Here is a 24,819-nt window from a genome sequence, read left to right as displayed (position 1 = left end):
CGGAGGCGGCCGAGGACGCGCGGCGGGACCGCGGACAGGCGGGGCCCAGCCCGGCCGGCGGCTGCTCGCGAAGCTGCGGAAGGTGGGGGGGGAGCTCTCGGAGGACGGCGGGGGCACGAAACCCGTAGCGGCCGGCTCAGGCAGGCCCCGCTCCGCCGGAGGCGCGGCCCAGGGCGGGCTCGGGAGCGGACCCAGCCCGCGGGCCGCCCCCCTCGGGCGGTGCAGAGCACGCGGGGGCCCCTCCGCCCCCGCAGCAGCCGCGTCACGGGAGGGGCGGGCGCTGCCGGCCCGGCCCAGCCTGCTGCCGAGCCGATCGATGGCAGGCGGTTGCAGCGATCACCGAGCTGTCGAGCGCGGGGGCAGCGGCGCCGGGGGCCGGCGGTGAGGCGGCCCGGGGGAGCGGGCAGCGGGGGCCGGGGGGGCCTGAGCGGCCGGAGGCCGTGGGGGAGGCAGGGTGCGAGGCTGGGGGCGGCAGGGTCGGGGCGGTTGCCCGCGGTTCAGCCGGGGGCTGCGGCGGGCCCGAGGCCCGAGGCCGAGCGGGCGGCGGAGCGGCAGTGCCGGGGCAGGCGGAGCTCGGCCGGAGCTGCCGGTGGCTCTGAGTCCGCCGGCGGGGGAGGGCTGCCGCTGGTGAGGAGGCCGTGCACGTTCTCCCTTGCGCAGCCGCCAGCGCGCTCGGTCGAAGGCCGTGTCCGCGCCGCGCAGGCGGGAGCGCGGAGAGCGGCGTGCCGGGCCCCGCAGCGCGGTCACTCACCCCCGTGCCGGGCCCCGCAGCGCGGTCACTCACCTCCGTGCCGGGCCCCGCAGCGCGGTCACTCACCTCCGTGCCGGGCCCCGCAGCGCGGCCGCTGATCGCCGTGCCGGGCCCCGCAGCGCGGTCGCTCACCTCCGTGCCGGCGCGGGGGGGTTGTGGGAGCCTGTAAAAACCTCAGCCCGCGCCAGCGGTGCTCGGGCGGGCCCGTTACTCGGTCCCTTGGCTTGGAGGAGTCTGGCACTCTGGAAGCTTCTCTTTTCTCGTGAGCTGTTAACGCATATTTGGCTGCAGTGAATTTCTTGAGATGCTTTTATTGAGTTCTGATGTTCTTCAGAACATTTAGAGGAGGATTGTCTGTCGGAAGTGACGCTCTAATTAGACAAGTTATTAGGATATGTAGTAAGGAGAAGCATCTAACACAAAACTGCAAGGTGTTCCGTTGTTACACGTACAACACTACTGTTTTCAGTTTGGGGTATGATAGCACAATGCCTACATTGATTTATTCTGTACCTAAATTAGCTGGACTTCATCTTTTGCATCCTTCTCCTAGAACCTTGGAGTTAGTCACCATCTGTATTCTGAGAACAACCAGGGGGATCTGCTTTTTTCCCCTGATTCAATGTTAGAAAGTTTAATTGAAATCTCACGCATGCGTGGACTGTGTATTTTTAATTTGCGTGAGCGTGTGCATTAATTCCAACTTACACCTCTTGCAGCATTTGAAGCCTGGTGGAATATTGCGATGGCAGCTCAGATGACTGACGCTCATCGGCGGTTCTTGCAGGCCCTGATGTCTCATGGGATAATGGAAGGATCAGAGGCTAGGAAATTACACAGGCGCTGCTGTGAAATCCATAAAGGTGTGTCTCTCGGAGAAAAAGCAGGGAGATGGAAGAACCATTTATTTTCCTGGTGCAGCTTACAAATAATTAGATTTCTGAAAAGCGTACACCATCTAAAAACAAGTTTAAAAACTTTAATGATGTGAGTGTTCTCTTTCTTTCCTAAAAGAGAAAATAACACAGCAATGAGGAAGCTAAGTTTTAATCAGGTCAGACTCACACAGAGCACTTTTTATTTTAGCAAAGATTTTTTTTTATGGGTTATACATTTTAAAAAAAAATTCTTTTTTGACACTGATAGTGCTGAAGTTTCCAGAATGTTTTTCTTCATGCTTATTTGGAGAGATTTCCTTTGGAATATAGTATGAAGTGTATGCTGTTATCCGTTGTGAGTAAATCTGTCGCATCTGACCAATTACATGGTCAGCTTCAATATGTGCTGTACCAAGCTGAATTTTATGGCACGTGTAACAAAAATTTGGTTGTATACTATCAAATCTGTTTGAAGTTCATGTTCAAACTTAACTAGTACAGAAATGTATAATCAACTTGATAAGGATTTTTTTCAGAGATCTGCTTACAGACCAGAGATCTGTATTTCATCTTCACTAATTTTGAAAATGTGGTGGGCACAAGCCGAACCAAAGCTCTGATGCGTAATGTGTCTAGCACTAATCAGCAGGTATTAGATGTGTCAGCTGCTGGTTCCCAGAAAATAGTGAAAGAATAAACTTCCTCTATTTTCATATTTTCCTTATTTATGAACAAAATTGAAAAGGACAAGGAATGTGTAAGAACAAAGATTGCCACTGAAAAGGAAACACACAAATGCTGTTCAAATCAGTGATTTTAAACCATTCCTACTGAAAGGCAGATAACTCCAGCAAATGTTTGAGTTACGCATTCTGAGATGTAATATCACTAAATGTATTTATATATGTCAAGTTATTTACTACTTCTCTAGTATTTATGACTTTGAAAATAAAAGCCTTCTTAACAGTTATTCGAGGGGTTTAGTCAGTTTAGGATATCTGTGTGAGTCTGTTGAGAGCTGAGCCAATAACTGCAGGGCAACTGAACTGTTCACTTGCTGGTGGCTAACTGGGCTGGTAACTTCAGCATCACCATTGCCAGCTATTCTTTCTCTCTGTTAAGAGAGAAGAGACTGTAGTCACTGATGCTGGTAGAGTTGTTATTCATTAGGAAGATTTATTTAATAGAAGGATTTAGGAAAAAATGGCTCCATTGCAACTGATGCCTACCAAGTACTTGATATTTTTTCTGCATGGTGACAGTTGATGTGCAATGGAAAAGTTTGTGAAATTACACAGATACGGTGTGGGAGTTACTGTTACAGTTTTATTAAATGCTCTGCCTAGGAAAGGTTTTTGTCACGTTGGGAGGCAAAAGGATGTTGAACTTGACTCACTGAATGGAACACTTCCTCCTCCCCCTCATTTGTTTTACGAACAAAAGAACCAGTGATTGATGAACCCATCCTTATTAGGGGCAAAAGTGAACAGTATCACAGTTCACGAGATCACGGTAATAGCATTGTTATGAAGAAACAGCCTGGCTGGACTGTTTCTAGATGCAGTTCTGATTTTGGTGTTTCTTCAAATACATCTTAATAACGCTTAGTGCAATCTGAACAATGATTTTCAAATCGGATCAAAGCTAATGTTAGTAAAACTACTTTGTTTGAATTAATTCCTTTCTCCTGCAGGTTCTAAGCATTACGTAACAAGGCTGTCTCCTATCTATGACACTGGTTGTTTCCTTAAAAACAAAAGGATAAAAAAGCTGTGTCAAATGAAGTCAAGTCAGCCTGTGCAGCCTCTGAGCAAAGTGATCTGAGAACTTTCCCTCCCGGTGTTTGGCACATTCTCTTCTTGTGGTTTATGTCAAAATCCTAAGCCTTTTGGCCAGGAGACACCACCTTATTTTCTGTGTATCACCTGCATGCTTCCTGTTAGCAGACAAGTGTCTATGCTAAAATCTGCACACAGCTCTGAAGGAAAACCTCCAGACATCTATAAAAATGCTGCGTAGGACCACTGGAAAGTGTACAATAGTTAGGACACAAATTGCAGGTTGGTTGAGGAAGGTTATTACAATTGCTAATACTTTTTTACTGGAATCCCTTAACGCATGCTGTTTCTGTCTGCACTGTGTTATGGCTTCTCCAGTTGTGGAACACTTTATAGTAAAAACTTAAGTGCAAAGTTAAAGACATCTTGCAGATCTCTCGCATTAGATAATAGCTAAGGTACCACGACATTCTCGGCATCCGTTCTGAGGTCGCTTTGTGTGTTGTCTGTGGGTGCAAGCTCACTTTTCCTTTGTGTGCTCAGGGAAACGGTAGTATCTGGGTTGGCTGTTGTTGGATCCCTTCGCGAGACACTGTCTGCGGGGGAGAATACGTAGAATGTTATTCTGACCCTGGCACCAGCTTGAAATCACGAAACAGTAAAAATAGGAGAGTTTGTAGTTATTTTTCCTGCTGTCTTCCCAACCAGCTGAAGTTCTTTATTAACTGAAGGTCTGGGTTTACACTGCTCTGAATAGTACAGCTGGAAGGATGGTGCCTCTCCCCTGAAAAAAACATTTATTTCTGTAATAGCACAAGTTTGTTTTTTTTTTCACAGATCATGGAATAAATATGAAGATTCATGTGCTCTCTATCCTTGATAGATTTCCAAGTTTATCTGTTTTTTCTTGGATTCAGCATATCTTCATTTGATGAGTATTTAAATATAACAATATTAGGCATTTTTGTGACCAGCATTTTATTTTCCAAAGACATGGTCATTCACAAGGATTTTCTTTGCCACATTCTTCAAGGTCAGAAGGTTAACAGAAAACACAGATATATTTTCTTTTGCTATATTTTTGATGAATCTAAGGATAATTTGTAGGGACAAAATCAGGTTGCCTTTCAAACCAATGTCCATATTTACTGAAGGACAATATTAGGTAATATTTATAAAATTAATTATAAAATGTAACTGTATATTAAGTTACAGTGAAGTTCATTAGAAAAATATCTGATATAGTCCATATATGTAAGGATGTTTAGAAAAATGGAAGAATGAGAGAAAACTGCCTGTTTCCTGCCTATTTCCTAATCAATACAGAAGTGTATTGATTAACCACTCATTACCATGGATTGTATCAGACTGGCTTCTGTCTAAATATGTTTTGTATTTTAGTTAACTGGCTTAGTAGCTGAACTCAGAAGAAAATAACTGTTGGTGTCAGCTTTAGTCTACAGTCATACCAATTTCTTAAGCATGATATATTTCATGCTTTGGCTGTTGAAAGACCCACTAAATAAATTATATATGAGAAACAGGGTTTCACAGAATAGACAAGCATGTTTGCTTTACATGTTTTGTATGTCTTTTAATATTTCGTATTCTAGGAAAAGCCCCAGCAGCTGCTCCCGTGTGTGACCCAGTGTGCTCATTATGCTTATATCTTGTCTGCAAAGTTCAGCTACAGCTTAGGGGAATTTTTCTTATTGGTGGTGGAATTTCAGATAACCATCTGTTTGAAGTCTACGCTTCATGTTACCAGAGAAGCGTTTGCATTGCAAAACAACAGAAAAATCCACTGTACTGTTTTGATATTTTGCTTTATAGTGCATCAAATACATCAAAACTAGAAAAAGAAAACATGGCTGTTGGCTCCTCAGACTAGGCATTTTTGTGTAAACAATGAAGAATATCACAAAGCACCATGAGAAAAGGGACTGGGGAAGATCAGCGGGAGCACAGTGAGATCACAAGGTTCCTGCTTTGCTATAGCGTCGTGAAGGCTTTTAAGTAAACGCACTTCAGTTATTTCTCTTACGTGTTGTGGGAGAAGTGAAGTTGAGGAAATGCTGTGGTGAGGATGAGGGGAGGTTTTCTGGTGGATGGCCGTGCTTTCTCCCATCTCATCCGCATCATATTGCCCGTGACCCGTTCTGGAAGCCGTGCTCCTGCCAGGCTTAGTAGTATTCTCGTGTCTTGTCACAATGCTGCCCACTCTGCAGGGCCTCTTGTGTTTTTACTGTGGATTTGTGTCTACTTATCCATAGACTGTAAGGTCAGAATGAAGTAGTCTATTTTGCATCCTGTGTAACACAGGCCATATTTTCTGCTAAATATTTTTTGCTGCGTATCAGATGCCTTGTAGCTGGAAAATGTAGAGAACTAGAAGAAAAACATGACATTTTCATAATGCAACTTTGCAGAATAGAATTGTACTTAATCTTCTGCTTAATCTTCTGGTTACAGAGAACATGGAAGCTGAAGTACATAGATATAATAACTATGTGTTTAGGTTTTAGATGAGTAAAGGGCCTATCTTATTTTAAAGCATTCACTCAGCTTATTTGTAGTCTTTTGTTGTAAACATGGGAGCTGTGATTTTATAATGGTGCCAGTGTATTTTTAAATTTATCATGAAGCTGTGGCATTTCAGACTGATCTTAGTAACAAAGATTCCCATTGTTCACTTGTCTTTAAGCAAGAAAGTTTAAAACAGTGCCTGTGGAAAACGGTAATTAGGCAAGAGTGTCAGTTTGTTTGTTATGCTGTCTGCTGTTATAGTTTGCCTGAAGAGACATTCAGAAAAGTTTCTGGTTTCTCTGAGCACCTCTGCTTTATCCTCAGTGAGAGATCTGTTCAGCTTTTCTGTGGAAAGTATTTGAGTTTATTATAAAGAGTTTGGTTACATTTAGGGAAAAAACCCCTCAAACCCCAGAATATTTGTGTTCCATTTATTTACTGTTTGCTGTTTCCTATTTGCTCGTCTGCTATCACACAGCAGTGTAAGGAAAGGGCATTTGTAATTTCTCCTTCTGAGTCTGAAATTGTAAATTGACCAACTTTTTAGATGTTAAAATTGTTAAGTGCAGCTTTTGGTGTGGCCTGTCCCCTGTTCATTTTCTATAGAGTCTGTATCCCTTTTTTTGAAGATGTACTAGAGCAGCCATTCATCTCACATTAAAATGTGACAGCTGTTGTACAAACGAATACTCTTCTTTATCTTTCATCTTATCCTCTTTTAGATCAGTCATTAATGCTCCCTGGCTTTGATGTATGTGGAGTTTCCTGCTGACAGGTGCCAGGCAGGTGGCACGACAATTTGACAAAATTATACTTACTTTATTATTGTTCTTGCTGTTTGTTGGTTTTGTTCACTTAAGGAGTCTCATATATCAGAATCGTGACCTTTCTGGGCAGGACTATCCCGTGACTGATGCTTTTGCATTGTGCTGTTATGAAGTGTAGTGGGGTTTTGAGAGTGGGACGTGTCTGATGCCGTTACACAAGTGATTGACTCTCATAACTGAAAACAGTATCAGGTTAGAGAGAACTGGTGGTATTTTTGAGACATCAGTCATTTTCCTAAAGTTACGAGCAGTTACTTAACTCTGGTTTTTAAACCCTAGCCTGCTGAAGTCAACAGTTTTGCCACTGCCATAATTCTGTTTTGGATGGAAACTCCTGAGGGTGTGCTGTCGCGGTACAAGCAAAAGCCAGAGCATGAGCTGCTACAGAATGATTCCAAAGTCCATCTTAATTACGTCTGTGATAGAACTGCTGCTGGTATTTAATTTGTTTGTAGAACATGACACAAGATATTACCTGTATTTCTATGCTAGAATTTTAAGTTTTCTGGTATGTAACTTGATCATTTACATGCCATTAATTTGTGAAACAGAACACAGAGAAACAAGGAATCCCTTGTGTGTAAATGAAAGAAAGCAAGTATATTTTTGTATTGTGCACAATAATTTTTCCTGGTCATGTTTTATTTTCAGTTCAACTTAGTTCAAGTCACTGGATCAAGTAATGGATTCATGCGGTGGGTTCCATACAGTGAGGCAGAATGTCTGGACTCTTCTAAACTCACAATTTCAAGGAGCTGAGCTTCTCTGAAGGCCGGTAGTCAGCAGCACAAGAAAGATACGTCTGCTGAATGTAACAGACCTGTTTGAATTCTGCCTCACTTTTAGCTCTTTTACCTCGGAAAAAAATGTTTCAGCAGATAAAACATAAAAAGATCTGCCTGATGTGTAGTAGTTTTGTTTGTTTGTGTATGTGCTTTTTCTTATTTATTTTCAGTCTACTACGCGCACGACAAACTGGATGATTTCATCAGTACTATTAACAGCCATCTGCAGCCTCTGTTCATGCAGATCCGGAAGGGAATGTCGGAAGCCGACGGGAGAGCGCATTACGCGTTAGTGAGTACGGGACGTGGTGCCATCGCGTGGTTTATGGGCTGTTCACGGCGGCGCTGGCAGCTGCTGGAGAAGCTACAGGAGGTGGAGAAGGACAGGGAGGTGGGAGGATAAACTGCCAGCAGCCTCGGTGCGTGGAAATGGAACATGGCAGCAAGGAGCACAGCAGCGTCTGATTTACTTAGCATAAACACTGCTGAAGTGGGATTTCTTTTTCACAGGAGACGTTCTTTTTCAAGAGAAAGTTTTAAGCTAGAAAACACAGAGAGCCCTCCAACATTAGTTTTCTTCTTCTTACTCAAAAATCAACCTAGCATAAAAGTGTTGCTGAGGAGTGGCCTGTAAAAAGCTTCCTTAGATGCCCTGAAATGCGCACGTTGAAGAGGGAAGGTTATACAGTAATTTCAAAAGACCATACAGGAGGTATTCCAGCGTTAGCTGCTTTTAACCTTTCTGCGTCATTTTGCCAGTTAAGTTGAGCTATAGTAAATAGCTGTAGCAGGTGCAATAAGCACCAGTAAGTTTTTCACAATGAAACAAGAATGTGTATTATAACATAGTTACTGCTACTGTCCAGCACAGTATCCTGGTGTAACATGGTAGTTCTACTATACAGAGCTAGTATTCTATCTTAGCTCTGTAGGGGAGGGAGGTGGGATCGTTAAAGAGCTTGGACTGGGCAGAGGCAGCTGTGGAGAACATGTCTGGAGGATCAGGGGTTGTAAAGAAACGACTCAAGTACTATCGAGTGCCATCTTTAAGGATCAGCCTCTCTCATGCCACTTAAAGAAATGACATTTCTGTTAACTGTAAGGTGATGTATTCTTTACCCCAGAGGATCTTTTACAATTTATAGTGTAGAAATACAAAGGCACTTTGATTTCCGTTTAAGTATTATTTTTTTTGTAGGTGAATTTGGCAGAAACTGAAATAACTAAAATGGCGTCTGACTATACAGAAAATGAATTGGAATTGTTCAGAAAAACGGTAAGTATGTCAGTTGTTAATAAACCACATTATCTCTGAAGGTACCAGCTTAAAAAGAGTGGAAATGGAAATGAATGGAGATGTGGCTCAGGAAGTAGCTGCCATCTTACCTAAGATTATCCCAAATCGAATGGGGGGCAGGGATGGGAGTATATGCCAGTCATGATTCCCTGTTGAAAGTCAGTTTTTGGTAAACTGAAATCAGCAAGAGGGGAGCGTTCCTCGGAGTTAGTGACCTGATGTACCTGCTTTTAGTGAAACATCTTTCTTCAGGATTTTCAGTTGACTGCTGAATTTTTCACTGTATTCAGTAGTCTAGTAACATACAGTAGATTTTAATGCTATTAACATACAAGTTGGATTTGCTGATTTGAATGGAAACATTTGTGTATTGTAATTGCTTAGCCAATGAATTCTGTGTTTAATAAATTAGTCAGAATGCTGCTTTTTAAACAAGAACATGTGCACTTGAGAATTCTTTAAAGTTCCAAATAGAGCTGTTGGGCTGAGATTCCAGGACATTTGATGTCTAATTTCTTATCAACAACCATTACTGTGAGTTGTGATCACTGCTATGTGTCTTGCATGTTTTAGTGCATTGTTCTCATCGTGTCTTGAAGTTTGAGGACTTAATTTCTCCAGACATTTAGACTCCTTAAATGTTTTCTCTTTTTTTTTTTTTTGCACACTCATTAAAATAAAATTTTCTGGATGAACTGGAAAGAGAAGTGTATTGACTATTCTGTGACAGCTAAAAAAAGTGTAATCTACATGGCTAGTACCCAGGGATTTCCCCACCCTCCCCCATTAGTGGCGAGGCACCGGCACAGCCATGTCAGCACTGCAGAGATGGCATTGTCATGGCACATATTACTACTGGCATAAAAACTCTGCATGCTGCTCTGTGATAATGAGCAACAGGAATGTTTCCAGTGAAAGATTCTCTGAAGATTGGTAATACTGCTACAACCTTCACGTGCCAGGTCGGTTCAGCAGTACTAATGACTCCAGAGTGGACAAACTTACTTTAGCAGCGAGAGATTTTTCCTCAAAAGAACCTTGACAAAGAGCAGAAAAAACGAAGATCCGTCACCCTGAGTATGCTCGAGGGTCCCTGAATGCAGCTTCATTTAGGGAGCACTGCACAGTTCTATTTGTGGAAATGTTTTCTATGCAAAGATTAAACCTGTCACGGTTACAAGGACTGTTTCAGCTTTTGGCCTTTTTTTTACAGTTCTGGTTCAAGCCATATACTGTAGTGTATCTATATCGTATGTATGGATGCTGAAAAAGCTGCACATTGCTGTAAGGTGTGTCTGTCTAATGGCATGGGGTTTTTTTTAATAGCTGAAAATCTTTCTTTCTGTAGATGGACCTAATCATTTCATCAGAAAATGGCTTTGCCTCTTCTACAGATATTTTAAACTTAGCTGACCAACTTAAGACAAAGAAAATGAAGAAAAAGGAAGCGGAACAAGTGCTGAAAGTTTTTGTTGAGGATAAGTGGCTCTCTGAGGTAACTGCTGTATATTTTAAAGTGTTTGTATTTTAATAGGTCCAGTTATTAGTTTCTTACGGATGTGATGGCTGAAACTGGAGCTGTTCTTCAATGAATGATGGCAAAAATGGTTTTGTGGGGCCTGTGCTTATTGCTGCTCCAGTGATTTTGGCAGAAAAGGTAGTACATTTACAAGGAAAAAGTCCTTGTGTGGGTCAATACAGGGCAACATGGTTTCAGTTTCCTGTACCTGAGCTAGGTGGGTATGTATGTACAGCCCTGCATTGCGACAGACAGACATCCCTGGTACACAACACCACGGCATAGCTAAACGTGGCACAAGAGCTGGGGAAAGCTCTTCAGGGTGATCAGTGCTGTTAGTTACATTTGGAATATATCCTGAAAAGCAGCAAGGCCAAACACGTTGAAAACTCCCGTACCAGAAATGCATGGGCCACTGTGCACATTTTAAATTCTCCTTTACTTCATGAGGGAGAAACCGAGATTGGCTTACCATGTGGACACTGCAGTTGCTTGCCAAGGCAAGTGAGACCTCAATTCCTTTTCTCCTGGATTCATTGCATCGTAGATCTCCAACCTGCTGCCACACATTTACTTACATTAGAGTGATTTAGCAGAGATTTTCAAAGGTACCTCAAGCAGTAAATGCCTAGATTTTGCTGAAAGCCAGTAGAATTTCCACTAATGTGCAAATAGAGGGTCCCAAAACTGCATGTCTTTGTTAAGGAGAGCATGCTTGCTCATCTGTACCTTCCAAGGACTAGATCTCTGCTAAAGGTGTGCGATCTTTATTCTGATCCTCTGAACAAATTAATTCTGCTGCTTCAAATGTATTTCAGCTTTGCATTATATCAGTGTCAGCATGTTAGTTTTATTAAGGCAGAAAAAAAGCAAATGTCAAATGCTTGCTAGCAGGTGGTTAGAAAAGTCAAAAAAGGTAAAAGGAATTAAAAAAAATTGCTTGTCTCACCACTTGTTTCCTTAGAGAAATGGGGAATATACTCTGCATACTCGCTGCATAATTGAGATGGAACAATACATTCTCAGCAACTACCAAGACGTGGCAAGGAAGTGTAACATCTGTCACAGCCTTGCCATCCAGGTAACGTTTGTTTTATTACCTCCGTTGGCATCTGCTGATGTACTTACGTGGTCGTAGGTGAAGTCTGTGATACTTTCCTTTCAGTGTTAGGCAGGCACTGAAAAATTCTGGTCTAGTAATCTCGTAATGGTACCCATGTATATAAAGAAAATCCCCCCCCTTTTTTTTTTCCAGTGTAGGTATTTTATCTTCTGTCTTTGGAAAAGAAACTTGTCTTGCAGCAGTATCTCAAAGTATAAACTTGGAGAAAGCAAACCCACCCAATGAGGAACATTATTGTGCTGTCTGGCTTTCCAAAGCCAGCAGGCTGGAGATGAACCCTTATCCTTAAACAGGCCTAACAGTTGTTAGCTATCTTATCTTTGGACCTTAGAGATAGCAGCCTTCATGTGACACGTTCATCCTTTGGTCCTGGGATTTTGGTTCAGGAATTGCTGTGTCTTGGACTTCAGAACGAACATGTATGTTCAACATTTTGATAGCTGGTAAACTACCAGTTTAGTCTTGTCTAAGTGGTTACAACCTGAACTCCTATTGCAAAACTACTGCATTCTCTTGCTCCTTGACCCTGCATCTTCTCATCTTCCCAACAAACATGCTTTCCATGTTACTTTTTCCATCCCAATTGGTCTCCTTTATGGCACCCAAATAGCTCAGTGTGTTCTGTCCATATAGGGAAATGGTATTTCCTGGTTTCTAGGAAAATAACTCCTTTTATCATTTACCAGCTTTGAGTATCCACCAACTGTACTGCGTGAACCATGCTTTGGAATAAAGCACTGCCTATCTGCCACCCTTTGTAACAACTTTATGTTAAGCTGAAGAATGCGTTAGAAAGATTTTTTTTTTTATTAACATTTCTGATTTCAGAGCCAAGTGTGTGAATCCTGTGGAACTGGAATGCATTTACCTTGTGTCAGGAAGTACTTCAGAGCTCAGACTGAACCACGCTGTCCGAAGTGTAATGACTTCTGGTCTTGTGACATTCCAGGTACCAAGAAACTTATTTTTAAAAAGATTGAGTGTAGTCATACTAGAGAATGGACTGTGATACTCAGTGGCACTGCCTGTATTATTTATAACTATAGTTGAATTATTAGTCATTTCTGACTTCAGTAAACCACGCATGGGCAACACTGAGCCCTGAAGGTGGAAGGATGATGCCTTATGGTCACTAGCAGATCCTGTGCACGTTGTTTCTAACAACATTAAAGAGTTGGGGGGGCGGCGGGGTGGGCAGCAGGAGACACAACACACGACACTAAAACTTCTGGAAATACTGAGCTTTTAAGAAGAGCGCATTCTCTTCAGAATTCCTACATTTAGTCAGGGAAATTGGACATTCTGAACAGGAACACAGGAATATATAAAGCATTTTAAAAATCTGGAGGCTATACAATATCATCCTTTTTTTGTGTGTCATTCATTAACCTTCCTTTTGTTTTCTTCACAGGTATGAGTCAGACAGACTCCCAGTCACCATCAAAAACAGGGAGAGCAGAGAAGAGCTTCATTCCCAGCACTAGACGATGCTAGTAAAACTTGCTTTCAGTGAAATCTTTTGTCCCCACTCCTGCAGAATGGCCAGACTGTATTGTATAATAACAGTGCATTGTTCAGTGTACTTATTTTTTTCCTGAAGTTTTAAGAATCTTACAATAAAACTTGACCTTCCTGTTCTCCTTCTTCACAGCTCTGCCTGCACAGCTTTCTTGGAGGTTGTTTTGTGTATGTAGTTCTCCATGTTCTTGTGTTGGGAATCTCAGTGCATGTTTGGGAAGGGAAAATGCAAATGTTTTTAGTCAGTCCTGCAAGCTGATCTATGCAGGTGAACTATTAAAAGAAACCTTTCTCAGCAACAGTGTTCCCTATTTGTACAGTTTCACAACTGAAATGAAACCTGTTACTAGCACAAAAGGGCTTCAAATAAATAGGTGAAAAATCAATGCAGCACTTGTGGTCTCCTCACGAAGGTGGCTGGCTGAGTATCTGATCTAGGGCTAGAGTTTGAGCACTTGCTTGGTTTTTGTCCCTTCTTTAGACACAGGGGAGTTCATCTGACATAAGGCCAGGGCACGAGCAGCTATGCTCAATAAGAAATGGAATATTCCCACAGTCAAAACGCTTGGGAAGGAGCAGGACAGGACTTTTGGGGCAATGCCAGCTTATGCCTGCAAAGCATTCAAAAAATTATCTCAAGATTCTTTTAGTACTAGCACCTCACACTCCAGTTTTATGTAAGGATGCTTTTTCCTTTAAGAGTGACTTGGAAAAAAGGACAAGGACTAGATATTGCCAGGTACTAGAATGGAATGGGAGCATGTCTTTTCCTTGGTAGAAACGTGTGACAGTCTGCAGACAGCAGTGTCAGCAGTTCAGCTGATGGTTAATCAAAGTATGATGAAGATTCAGTTTATTTAACTGCAATTAAACTATGGATTACCTACAATTAATTACGTTCCTAGGCCTTAACACTAGTAACTTTTTCCCTATAGGAGACTGGTATCTTGCTTCACATTAGCTTTTTTTTTTTTTAAACTTACTGAACCTTTGGGTAGCATCATCCCTCATTTATGTAACTCCAATTTTTACTGTTAAATCCAAGTAGAAGATAACACTAACCTTATGTTCCAAATACAGTTTGTTGCAGAGTCCTGGCAGTGCCCATATATAGAGCTGTTTCAGACGTACACAGGCGTACACGATGATGACCGAAGAGATGCTCTTTATGAGGAGTTCACATTAGAAACATCCACAAGAATAAAGTGGCTGTAGCATCTTCTTTCCATTTACCCATCCAGATTCTTTCACCATGCTGAAGCAAAAGTTTGTTGTTTTTTGGTTTTTTTTTAATCCACCACTGACCTCTGGATAGGGAAGAACATTCTCATGCTTAAAAAGAATTCTCTTGTGAGAAGATGCCAGCTGCTACTTCTTCTGATTTATAGTTGCTATTACAATGCTAACAGACTTCGTGTGTGCTTCAGAGCTATGACCACCAGAAACTGACAGAGAAGCTGATATCAAGCGATCGTACGTAGTGCCAATATTTAACTGGGATAAAGAGAACCTGTCCAGGCATCAGAATACAGGACTGAAATGCAGCCTTTCTGAAATTGGGAAACTTAACTAAGTCAGGATCTTCCACATCAACCTACAAAAAAACAAACCAATCATAAGTAGAATGTCCTTAGTCAAATATGATTTGATAAAGTAACATTACTGATATTAAAATTTCAGGCAACTATTTACCTGACTAGTGTTGTGAAGAATTTGGCTTTCATGTGGGTACAGGTTTTCTGAATCTTGTGGTGAATATAGACGAATATACTTTCTTCCAAATACCTGTAAGTATTACAATAAATGTTTTCCATCTGTCATTAACCTGCACATTACTGGAAACCGTGGGCCATAGCTGGCATTTAACAGTAAAATATACCTGATGATTACACGAAACATCATTACCTTTGTTAGTAATAAACAGACACTGCTATAATAAAAAGTTAAACCAAATCAGACTATTGGAATTCAAGTACCTGTTCCCTTGGAGCAGATAAGAATCTGAAATACCAAGAAATGCCGTTAACCAAATGACTTCAAACTTAAAGGCACCCCTTTATACAACGTTATTTGGGCTCTACAGAGCTAGAAAGTAATTAGAAGAACTGAGAATAAGGAGGTTGCGTCTTCAGTGCAGTTCACATCAGCAGACAGAGGTACCAGCACAGAGTGACTGCTAAGCTTCCATATACTCCTTTAGCACTTATTTCTGTGTCGTCATTAAATTAGGTCTTTCATTGGAGTGCTTAATTGAAAGACTAGAATGCGTAAGGTAAGTGGAGTGACCTGAACACTACACTGAACTGCAAGTTGTCAGTGCTGAGAATGAAGGGGCAGAATAAATGAGACAAAACCGATCCTGCACTGACACCAGTAGAATGCCCACAGAAGGCACAGGGCGAGGATTCACGCTGCTTGGGCCAGGACTCAAGATTTCTTCAAGGGCCAGCCACGATCATATCTGCGCGGTGCTATTACATTAAAGAGTAAGTCAGTACTCTGACTAACCACAGTACCCTGGACTGGCATCATGAACCAAGCTGTTCCTAACCAAGCTGCTTTTCCTCTATCCTCCACACACTATTACAGGGTTTCCTGAAATCTTACCAATACCCAAGTTGTAAAGCTAGATGTTTGGAGTCTGTTGCTTCAAGGATAGCACGTAAATGTATTCTGACGGCTGGACAAGTATCAGTGTATTCCTGCCCTCTCCCTACTCTTCACTATCACTGGTTAAACTACTAGAGCATTGATCTGAGTAACTATGGCTGTCCAGGTGTTTTTAGGATACCTTCAATACCCCAAGGGATTACGGATATTAATTAGCTCTCTAAAGAACCGAGTGATATTTTTGGTGATGTAAAGAAAATGTTGGTTATTGCTCTGACAGCATATTTTCTGAATCCTTTGATTTTTAGGGGGGTGGTTGTTACCTGGGCTGCCGTGAGCTATTAACGGGTCCTTCCTTCACTTGCCTCGCTGGCTTGGGGCTTTTTTTTTTTTAATTGCAAGGCTAAACACACAAGTTAATGGCCAACAGCCTGGAACTAAGGCTCAAACCATAAACAGGCACAAGTAGAAACAATTCAATGTCATGATCCTGCTGGAAAATGTTTGAAAGTGTGAGCCATATTTTATTTAAAAGAGTCTCACGGGATGGAGGAAGAAACAGCAACCTCCTTCCAGTGAGCAAAAAACCCCTCAGTGTTTGAAGACGTACAGTTGTCAGCTGCTTGGACCAGGAATACATCTTTGGACCCGTACAGTCCCAGTATTTCACGGTGTTACTCCGCACTAAAAGTCATCATCAAGAAGCCTACCAACAGTAACTCACTTAGCAGCAATGAGGTCACAGGGCAAATATTACTTCATCTGACTCTCAATGCCTGCACGAGTAGGTATTTTACTGGGTAACCTGAAGTGGATTAAAGTATGCCCCTAAGTCTACCCCAAAATCTTGCTGTTCCAGAAAAGGAAGTTCCTTGGTACACTGTGACAGGATCCGTGTTCTTCCCAACTCTGTTACAAATTCCTTGCCTGACCTTGGAAAAGCTGCTGCTTGTGATTTCCATTTATCATCTGTAAAATTAGGGTAAGCAATGGTCTAGCTCAATGAGGAGTACTTGTGGCCTACAAGATTACATTAAGTTGCAGCAGTGACAAATGCAATAGAATAGCAAAATAATACCTGCATATTCTCTATCCTTCAATTGTTCATCAAGTTGTCTGCTACCCTTGCCTCTAACACTTACATACCATAAGCATTTTTTCTAGCTATAGCATTAATGGCATGTGTAGAGTAAGTAGAGTACAGACCTGGGCTAAAAAATTTTGCTGGGGATCCTGATGAAGAGGTGAGATAGTGCCTTCTGGACCAAACCAAGCGTTAATGGTGATGTCATCTTCTTCTCCTTCCCCCAGGCAGCAGTAGTCAGGGATACTGATATCCTCTTTCAATTCTGGGATCTACTCCCATAAAGAAATAAACATTAAGAAGGGTATGCGCTGACTTGCCAAAGATACGTAATTCATAGAACAGAGGAATAAGGCTTGACACAAAGAAAACAAATGACCTGCTTGTTCAGCAAAGGCAGGAGGGAAGTAGCTGAACTGCTGGGAATCTGCAGGAAATGTCCTCACACTTTCTGTGTGAACCATCAGATTCTGTTGGAAGGAGAGGTGGGAGAAAGAAAGGGGTTTCTCATTCTTCCCTTTGCTTTAGCAGAAAACAGAGAAACCCACAAGAACAGGCAGGTTTGCTGTTCCTGGAAAAGGAGCAGATGACCTTTTGTACACTAAGCTTGCTCCTCCGTCAGATTCCTTTTTACGTCTCCCACCAACCTAATCTCTGGGTAACTGGAATGACATTCCAGAATACGGCGAATATATCACCACTGAAGACTCTTTCCTGTCCCAGTCTCTTCCCTGGCTATTTACATATTCTTTGGGGAAATGCTGCTTTCCCGGTGATATCCCTATAAGTACATGCTACATTGTACCAAAACAGCACTAAGATTGAATGTCTTCACCCCTGAAAGGGGTTTGTTTCCGTGCCTTTCAGCCAAATGGAACAAACCCCTCCCTCTGTTCCTTCAAATTGTGGGAACAGAAACTTAAGAAATACTGTGAGTTCTCCACATGCCCGTCTATCTAGTGGAGCTGACATCCTCAGAGAAGACTTGTGCTACAAAGGGAACACTTGACTGCAGAAAGATAAAAACATCCACTCAGTTTTACCTGATCAAAAAGCTGGTGCTGAGCAAGGTATCCTACATTGTTCTGAAATTACAGCAGAGAAAGAAAAAAAATGCATAGTGACATATAGGGTAAGACTTCTCAGTCAGTTAATTTACTTAGAGGTAACATCCATTTCCAATGTCCTATTTCAGAGTACTAGAATTGTTTCAACAGCTGACTAGTATAAGGGGTTTTCTGAAACAGTGACTTACACTTACACTGAAATTGTAAGAGTGTAGATATATCTCTACAATCAACAAATTATCCATCTCGAGTTACTGGAAGAAGCCTAGCTATAATCCTATGGAGTGTCGACAGTTCTGTTGTCAATCCTGTGACAACGCTCAGCATCTTTATAGCTAGACCCTGCCGGTACACACGACTAGTTCACCTTCACTCCCTCTAAGTATCTCCATAGTCTATTGCAGGCTGCACCACAGACCAATCTGCAACAGCACATGGTCCTTCCTGCCAGAAGGCTAGGAAGCAGAAACGAGGGCTTCCGATCCTCAGCTGTGAAAGCAAAAGGACATTCAATTGCTAATCAACTTTTTTTTTTTCACCTGGTGGCACTTGAATTTGGATCTTGATCCTAGATCTCACTAAGGTGTTTAATAACTGAGAGGAACAAAACTGCTGGCTGAGGATCCCTTATCCTTGGACTCCACCATTCAGGCTTTTGCTGCAGAAGGTATCTATCCATCAAATTCCAGCTGCTGTACACGTGACTATATACAAAAATCGAACCTAGCTATTGTTGCAATAACTATTTGTAGCCTCAGATCTTGGAAATATGTCAAAATTTTAACTCAGAGTTGTGCTTACAGCATACCCCCTCCCTTGACCTCACCTCCAAGCACGTTCATTCTAAGCAGGAATTCTGTACGAGTAACACACGGCTGTATATGGAGATGAAACAAAATGAGAGTAACAGACCTCATTCACAATATACTGGCTGATGAAGTCACTGACAGTCATGAGCTGCTGAGACCATTCCTCATCTGTGTATCGGGTACCCAGTTCCACGGGGACTGTGCGGCACCCTGCGACTTGACAAAAATAGTCCACACTGAAATAAAGAAAGTTCCATTATCCTTTTATACTGCTCTTCTTACTAATTTTCAATGCAAGACAACCAATCAAAACGAATCTTTTAAAGTCATGAAACTCTACTACCATGAGTTTCTTCTCTCTAAAATCAACCCACCAGAGACAAAAGGTAACAGAAAAGGACACAAGCAGAAAGGAAACAAGCAGTCGAGTCTGTGTGTATGTTAGGCCACAATTGTCTGTTTCGTTTTGTTTTAAAACCTTGTTTACCTCAGTTAACTATTGTTTCCTTAGGAGCTAAGGAGATTTAAGCTGTTAGTCTCTCTCGCCTAGGGATGGCTCATCTTTTTGCTGCCTACTGCCACATTTGCTAAAAAAATGGTCGTATCTTTTTATCATTAACGCTACATCAACTCTCCGTCAGTGCCAAATTCTTTATACAATGCCAATAATCCTGTCCTGGTTTTGCAGGGATAAAATTTATAGAATCCCTTTTCTGTTCCACTTTGTTCCAGCCTGTGCCCAGCTGTGGGCTGGTGCTCAAGGCCATGAGCAGTTAAACCCAGGGCAGCTGCCCCAGGTGTGTTCTATAGCATTAACCTCAGGGTCACTGTAAATGGGGAAGCTGCTGGGGAGGGAGGCTCTTGGCTCTGCTCTCTCCTCCTCTCCTCTCAATGGTTGCAATCCTAGGAGGAACTTGCAACCACTCTGTGGGCTAAGTATAACTGTGTCTTTTGTATTAGTATCGATATTGGTTTTCTTATTTTATTAAATCTGTTTAAATTTCAACCCAAGAGTCTCCCTCCTTTTCTCAATTCCCTTTCTCCATTGGGGAAGGGACATTGGGTGATACAACAACTGGTTATTGTTTAGCCCTGGGTGTGGGCTAAATGAAGACAAATACCCATCCTGGCTAAAGCCAGAGGAATTGCTTTGATGGGTGGTATACATCTCTCCATTGACAATGATATTAACTAAATGGAGAAGTTCATCTTTTTAAGTGTCTGACATCAAGCAGTGGAGTACCTTTCCTCAAAAAAAGAATAAAATCCCTATGAAATAACAAATGTGTTCCGTTAATGTCAATTCTACTCTTGGCTGTGGAACAAAAGCAATTGCTCAAACTAAGCTTGAGTGTTTTTTCTCCTTTTTCTAAGGAATCATGAGCTTTATCTCACAAATATTCAATCCTCAGCATTGGAAATGTTGGCTCCATTGCTTACATTACACAAGCAGCACAATGTCATTACTCACTCCTGAAGGGCAGCGTCTGAAACTCAAACGTGACACTGACAAACATCAATGCTTGTACTTGTGAATGAAAAAGTCAATCACGCTTACGGATCTCTGAAATTCACTTCCCATTGCACTAATTATCAGCAAGTTCTGAGGCATAAAAATCCCTGATCTGTCTGACACAGGCCCACCTACGATGTGAGCAGCTCTCTGGGACAGCGAGCAATGCACGCGCATCACTAGTTTCCACCTGAGCAACACGCAGCATCAGCAATTCACCTGCGGGCTGCCTGCCAGCGTCATCCCCGCCAGGACCGGGCTTCCCCGGCGCACCGAGCGCTTACGTGCAACGCTCTGGGTGATTTGACGTGCTTCCCTCATCGATGGAGCAACTTCTCCAGAGCAAAGACAACACCGCAGCAGGAAGGCGCTGCCCACAAAAGTCACTCCCAACGGCACCTGCCTTCTGCGAAGGTCTCCACTGCTCTACCGAGCACCAAGGCGCCTGACACAGAAACCCCTTACTAGGGCAGGGAAGGAACTGCCCTCGTCTTTCTCACCTCCACTTCTTCATACACGGCCAGTGGTCAATAATCCCCTCCAAGACCACAGGCTTCTGTGGAATTAGGTAGTTGTCCCTGAAGTGCTCCAGCGAAGGGCAGCGAAGGTGCGGAAGCGCGTCTTCTGGCTGCACAGCCGGGGCGGGAGGGGGGTCAGCGCGGACCCTCTGCAACACAGACGCCCTCCCTCAGCACCTGCGAGCGGGCGAAGGCCCCCGCGGGCCCCGTCGGCCCGGCCCGCGCGCGCTGCCCCAGGGGCCCGGGGCCAGCGGCGGGGCGAGCCCGAGGGGCGGGGGGGGAGCGAGGGGGCGCCGAGGGGCGGGGCGGGGCCGCTGAGGGGAGGGAGCCGCGGGCGCGGGCCGGGCCGCCTCAGCGCGACGGGCCGTACCTTGGCGCTCGCCTGGGCGGCGGCGCGGCGCTCCCCGCGGGGCAGGTGCGCCTGCAGGACGCGGACGAGGCGGGCGAGGATGTTGTCCTGCACCGAGGCGCCCATGAGCAGCCCCATGTCGCAGAGGCGCACGGCAGGCGCCAGCGGGCGGCCGGCGGCGACCTCGGCCAGCGCCCCGAAGAGGCAGCCGTAGGCGTAGGCCTGCCGCCAGGCCTTGCTCACCTCCCGCCACGGCCCCGCGTTCAGCTTCTCCCAGCAGTAGTCGCGCAGGACGTCGCCCAGCCGCCGCAGCGCCGCCGCCTCGCAGGGCCGGCCCGCCGCGCCGTAGAGCAGCCCGCGGGCCCGCCGCAGCAGCAGCACGACGCACTCCTCCACCTCGCCGCTCAGCGCCAAGGTCAGCCCCTCCTCGGCGCCGGGCAGCAGCGCCCGCACCTCTGCCCAGAGCGCGGCGCTGGCCGCGGGGCCGGCGGCCGGGCCCTCCGCACCGCCGGGCGCCGCCATGGCAGCCCGCCTCCGGCACCCGCCCGCCGCCGCGGCGCTGCCGGGCCTGCGCGGGCCTGGGGGGTGGGCCGCGGCGGGGCCGCAGGGGACCTCGGGGGCGGGCCGCGGGGCAGGCCCGGCGCGGGTCTAGGTCTGCGGCGCCGCCCGCCTGCGGGGCCGGTCCCCTCCGCGGCTGTGGCCTGGCGCGGCCCGGGCGCCGCTGCCGGGCAGCTCCGCCCCAGCGGCTGCGGAAGTAGCGTCGGCGGCGCGTAGCGAGAGGGCGGCTGCCGCGGGAGGAGCGGCGGAGGCGGCCCGGCCCCGCGGCGTCCCCTCCTCGGCCGCGGGTGGGCCCTGGGCTGCCGCTGGCTTCCCCCGCCCCGGGGGTCCTGCTGCGCGGCCGGCTGGTGGTGCCGTGCTGGTGCCGGGGGTCGTTGCCGCTCTCAGACTTGCCCCTCCTCGGTTGCTGCGGCAGCTGATGCGGTGGCAGCTGCGCGCTTTTCTTTGCGCGGCTCTCTGTGGCGTTTTTCAGACGCATTGTCGTACCTGAGCCTTTCTTGGCCGCTGTCAGCCGGTGCCCCAGGGTGCCCGTGCTGGAGGAGCGGTCCCGCTCGCCCCGGGCTGTTCCCTCTGGCGTTCGTGCCCTTACGCTGCCACAGGCCTTCATGCAGCCGCGTAACGAACTGGAATGGAAACCTCTTACAGATTAAAAAATGCTCATTTTCTTAGGTTAGTTTTAGCCCAGATCAGTCTCACCGCCTGGTTCATCACGTGTGTGCTTTCACAGATGTGAAGGGGGCGACGGGGGGGGGGGTAAGTGGGTGAAGAAAGTGGAGTGATTCAGTGGCATTGCTGTTTTTTTTCTGGGTTAAAGGCTCTATGAATCTGTAGCCCAGGTCTCCATGAGCAGTGTAATATCACCAAAACTCAGTCTACATAGTGCCATTTGGGCCCTTGACCAGTGAGTGTACTGGAATTTAGTAATTGATCGATTGACGCAGCTGTTTGCGTTGGGGGGGAACGTATAAATCCAATCTAGTTTTCTTTCTGCTTTAGCTTATGTGTTAACCATACAGTGATGGTATGAGGAAGGTAGCTGTTTCACTTCAGAACTGTCTCAGTTCCAAAAGTAGGACAGCTATTAACAAGTAGATGACTCCTGGAAAACCCCCAAGATACTCTAATCTTGATCTTAAGTATTAGAAAGAAAGCCTGTCTGGGACCTTGCATGCTGATCTGAGTAACAGGAGAGGAGCCTGGAAGCGTCAGGGATGAATGCTGCTGTGAGGCAATGCCTTTTTGGTGGTTTATGCTGCACGCTTGTAATCTGTGCTTAAGACGTGCTGCCTGTATGGAATATGCACCTCAGTCTTCTAACACACTTTGCATGGCATCTTTCAGCCCCAGCTTACTTTAATAATGTGCCCTGAACATGTTCTCAGTACTTAATACTTGACTGTAAAGAAAATACTGTTTTTCTTAAAATTCAGCAGCTCTGAGGCATGTCTTAACATCAGGAACCAAAATCTAAAACAATGTAACAAGAAATGAGGAATTTGTAACTCATGAAAAATTTTAGAAGTGTCGCTTGTCTGCGGTTGAAATCTTCAGACTTGATGCAAAATCTTACAGAAAAAGTTAAAATCATCACCTTTCATACTGAGAGAACACTCATTCCTTGTCCCATGCTCTGTCACTAGTGCTTTCAAAAAAAATAAAAAAAGAGTTGATTTGAGTCCTCTTGTCGCTGCTGCTGCTTGTGACTCTCCTCTACCCCGTTCCCCAGCTGTCTTGTTTGACTTACTCTTCTGTCACACTTTAGACCTGCTGCATTGGCTTATCATGCTGCACCATCTCTGCTCTGTCTTCTAACTGCCTTTCTCTTGGCACCCTAAATTCATCCTGTGACTGTGTGATTTTAGCACCTTCATCTAGAATTTTCTCCTCCTTGATTGCTAAATGTTAATATATGCTGCTAGAGGAGAAAGTATTTAACTGGCAAGGAAAGCTTCTTGTTAGACCTTGTGTTCAATATTTGTAATTTATGATGCTAGCAAGTGTTGCTAGTCTTGTGCTTATGGACTGTCCAATTTTTATTGCCATTTATGTTCACTTTTATTTCTCTTTGATTTGGTTAATACAATTCTCACTACATCATAGTTTTCCTAGTTTAAATATTAGAAATATTTTCACAAATTACATTTTGAAGACTTGGATTTTCTTTCTGCTATTTTAAATAACACCAAGTTCTGAACATGTCATCTCTAGCAGCAATGGTGGGGCACTAAGGCCGTGATAAGCTTTATCAATTTTACGTGAAGAACCAGCTGGGAGTAGATTTTAGTTTTTGGGGATTCTGGGAGGTTCAGTGTTTCTCTTTGAGCGTACACTGAAAGACAATTATTTCTAGTCAGTCATATTTTGGTACAATGGCTCGAATGCTGATACAGCATCGATAGTCTTGAAAGGGCTGAGCTGTATATCTGCTAAGCTAATGAAGATAGGTTTTCGGGTGTGTGTTAAGTCTTGTAGTGTGTTTGGCCTTTAGGAGGCAAATCCACTAAGATCTCATAATACCGTACTGCATCTTAGCAATTTGGTTGAAATTGTCTTTATTGGGAAAAAAGCCAACAGATCTGCAAAAGCTGAACTGGGAAGTTTTGCTGCCAGAGTAGTTAACCTCGCAGTACGTGCGTACTAGTTTTCAAATGTCTGTAAACTAATGCAGATACTTTTTGGTGTGAGCTATCTGACCACGGGAGTGGGTGACTTCGGTGCTGGACATTTCCATTCTAAGTCAACAAGAGAGAATTTAATTCCTGCTGCCAAGGAACAAAGATTATTGTCATCTGTGTAACCTGCAGAAATTGATGGGAAAAAGAGTCCCATTTCTCTGTGGATTATGCCGCCACTGAAACTTGTGCTGCTTTCATGAGAAGTAAATTTTTTTTAAAGATTTTGGCAGCCAACTGCCTAACCTTGCAGAAAGATGTCCGTTTTAAAGCATGGAGGAAAAGTTGGTACCAAGGCTTTTTCCCTGCTGCTTCCTGCGATAAGTCTGCAAAGCAGTTTTTGTTCTCTTTTATATTCTGTGTATTTTTAAAATATGCTTCAGGCAGCTCACTGTCTCCTAGCACTGACATTCAGAAAGAAATTACCTATTTAAAAAAAACCCAAACAGGCACACAATTAAGAGAGATAATAAAGTCTGAGAAACCATAAGTATTTCTCTCTTCTGTTTACAGTCATAGATTCCAGGACCCATGGTTACTTGATGTTACCGTGTCTGCCACTGGTGGAAAAGTGATTAGTTACACCAAATATATATATAAAAATGCTCTGTATCTTACCTTGCCTTTGTCTTCATTG

General features: G+C 44.3%; 3 protein-coding genes across 25 annotated transcripts in view; 2 read left to right on the top strand and 1 right to left on the bottom strand.

The window, feature by feature from the left end:
- Position 1: 1 nt before the first annotated feature.
- Positions 2 to 13,388, top strand: NSMCE1 (NSE1 homolog, SMC5-SMC6 complex component). 3 transcript variants are annotated; one of them, XM_068423965.1, is made up of 8 exons: positions 2 to 82; positions 1,471 to 1,614; positions 7,716 to 7,837; positions 8,744 to 8,821; positions 10,191 to 10,337; positions 11,326 to 11,442; positions 12,313 to 12,433; positions 12,896 to 13,388. In XM_068423965.1, the coding sequence occupies exons 2-8, from the start codon at positions 1,497 to 1,499 to the stop codon at positions 12,976 to 12,978; spliced, it is 786 nt and encodes a 261-aa protein (XP_068280066.1). In that variant the 5' UTR covers positions 2 to 82; positions 1,471 to 1,496; the 3' UTR covers positions 12,979 to 13,388. The 3 variants fall into 3 exon arrangements, with proteins under 3 accessions (XP_068280066.1, XP_068280065.1, XP_068280067.1); XM_068423964.1 differs by lacking the exon at positions 2 to 82 and adding an exon at positions 272 to 381; XM_068423966.1 differs by lacking the exon at positions 2 to 82 and adding an exon at positions 607 to 627.
- Positions 2,936 to 21,474, bottom strand: KDM8 (lysine demethylase 8). Of its 11 annotated transcripts, none has more exons than XR_011050171.1 (9): positions 20,974 to 21,474; positions 20,586 to 20,752; positions 18,676 to 18,808; positions 17,740 to 17,781; positions 16,819 to 16,968; positions 14,695 to 14,787; positions 14,065 to 14,596; positions 10,834 to 10,917; positions 2,936 to 4,003 (listed from the first exon to the last, which is right to left on the bottom strand). XR_011050171.1 is itself a non-coding variant. In XM_068423962.1 (7 exons), the coding sequence occupies exons 1-7, from the start codon at positions 21,472 to 21,474 to the stop codon at positions 14,432 to 14,434; spliced, it is 1,251 nt and encodes a 416-aa protein (XP_068280063.1). In that variant the 3' UTR covers positions 12,711 to 14,431. The 11 variants fall into 11 exon arrangements, 1 of the variants encoding a protein (XP_068280063.1); XR_011050172.1 differs by lacking the exon at positions 2,936 to 4,003 and adding an exon at positions 4,369 to 5,795; XR_011050167.1 differs by lacking the exon at positions 2,936 to 4,003 and adding an exon at positions 5,830 to 8,086.
- The window catches only part of LOC137676872 (uncharacterized), a 136,357-nt gene continuing 132,485 nt past the window's right edge, over positions 20,948 to 24,819 (top strand). For all 11 annotated transcript variants that reach the window (XR_011050161.1, XR_011050163.1, XR_011050166.1 and 8 more), the window contains exon 1: positions 20,948 to 21,367. The gene's annotated coding sequence lies outside the window, so the exon portion shown is untranslated. The remainder of the gene's footprint in view (positions 21,368 to 24,819) is intronic.

The sequence above is a fragment of the Nyctibius grandis genome, chromosome Z (genome assembly GCF_013368605.1).
Source record: "Nyctibius grandis isolate bNycGra1 chromosome Z, bNycGra1.pri, whole genome shotgun sequence".
Taxonomy (NCBI): domain Eukaryota; kingdom Metazoa; phylum Chordata; class Aves; order Nyctibiiformes; family Nyctibiidae; genus Nyctibius; species Nyctibius grandis.
This window is presented reverse-complemented; position numbering and strand designations above follow the sequence as displayed.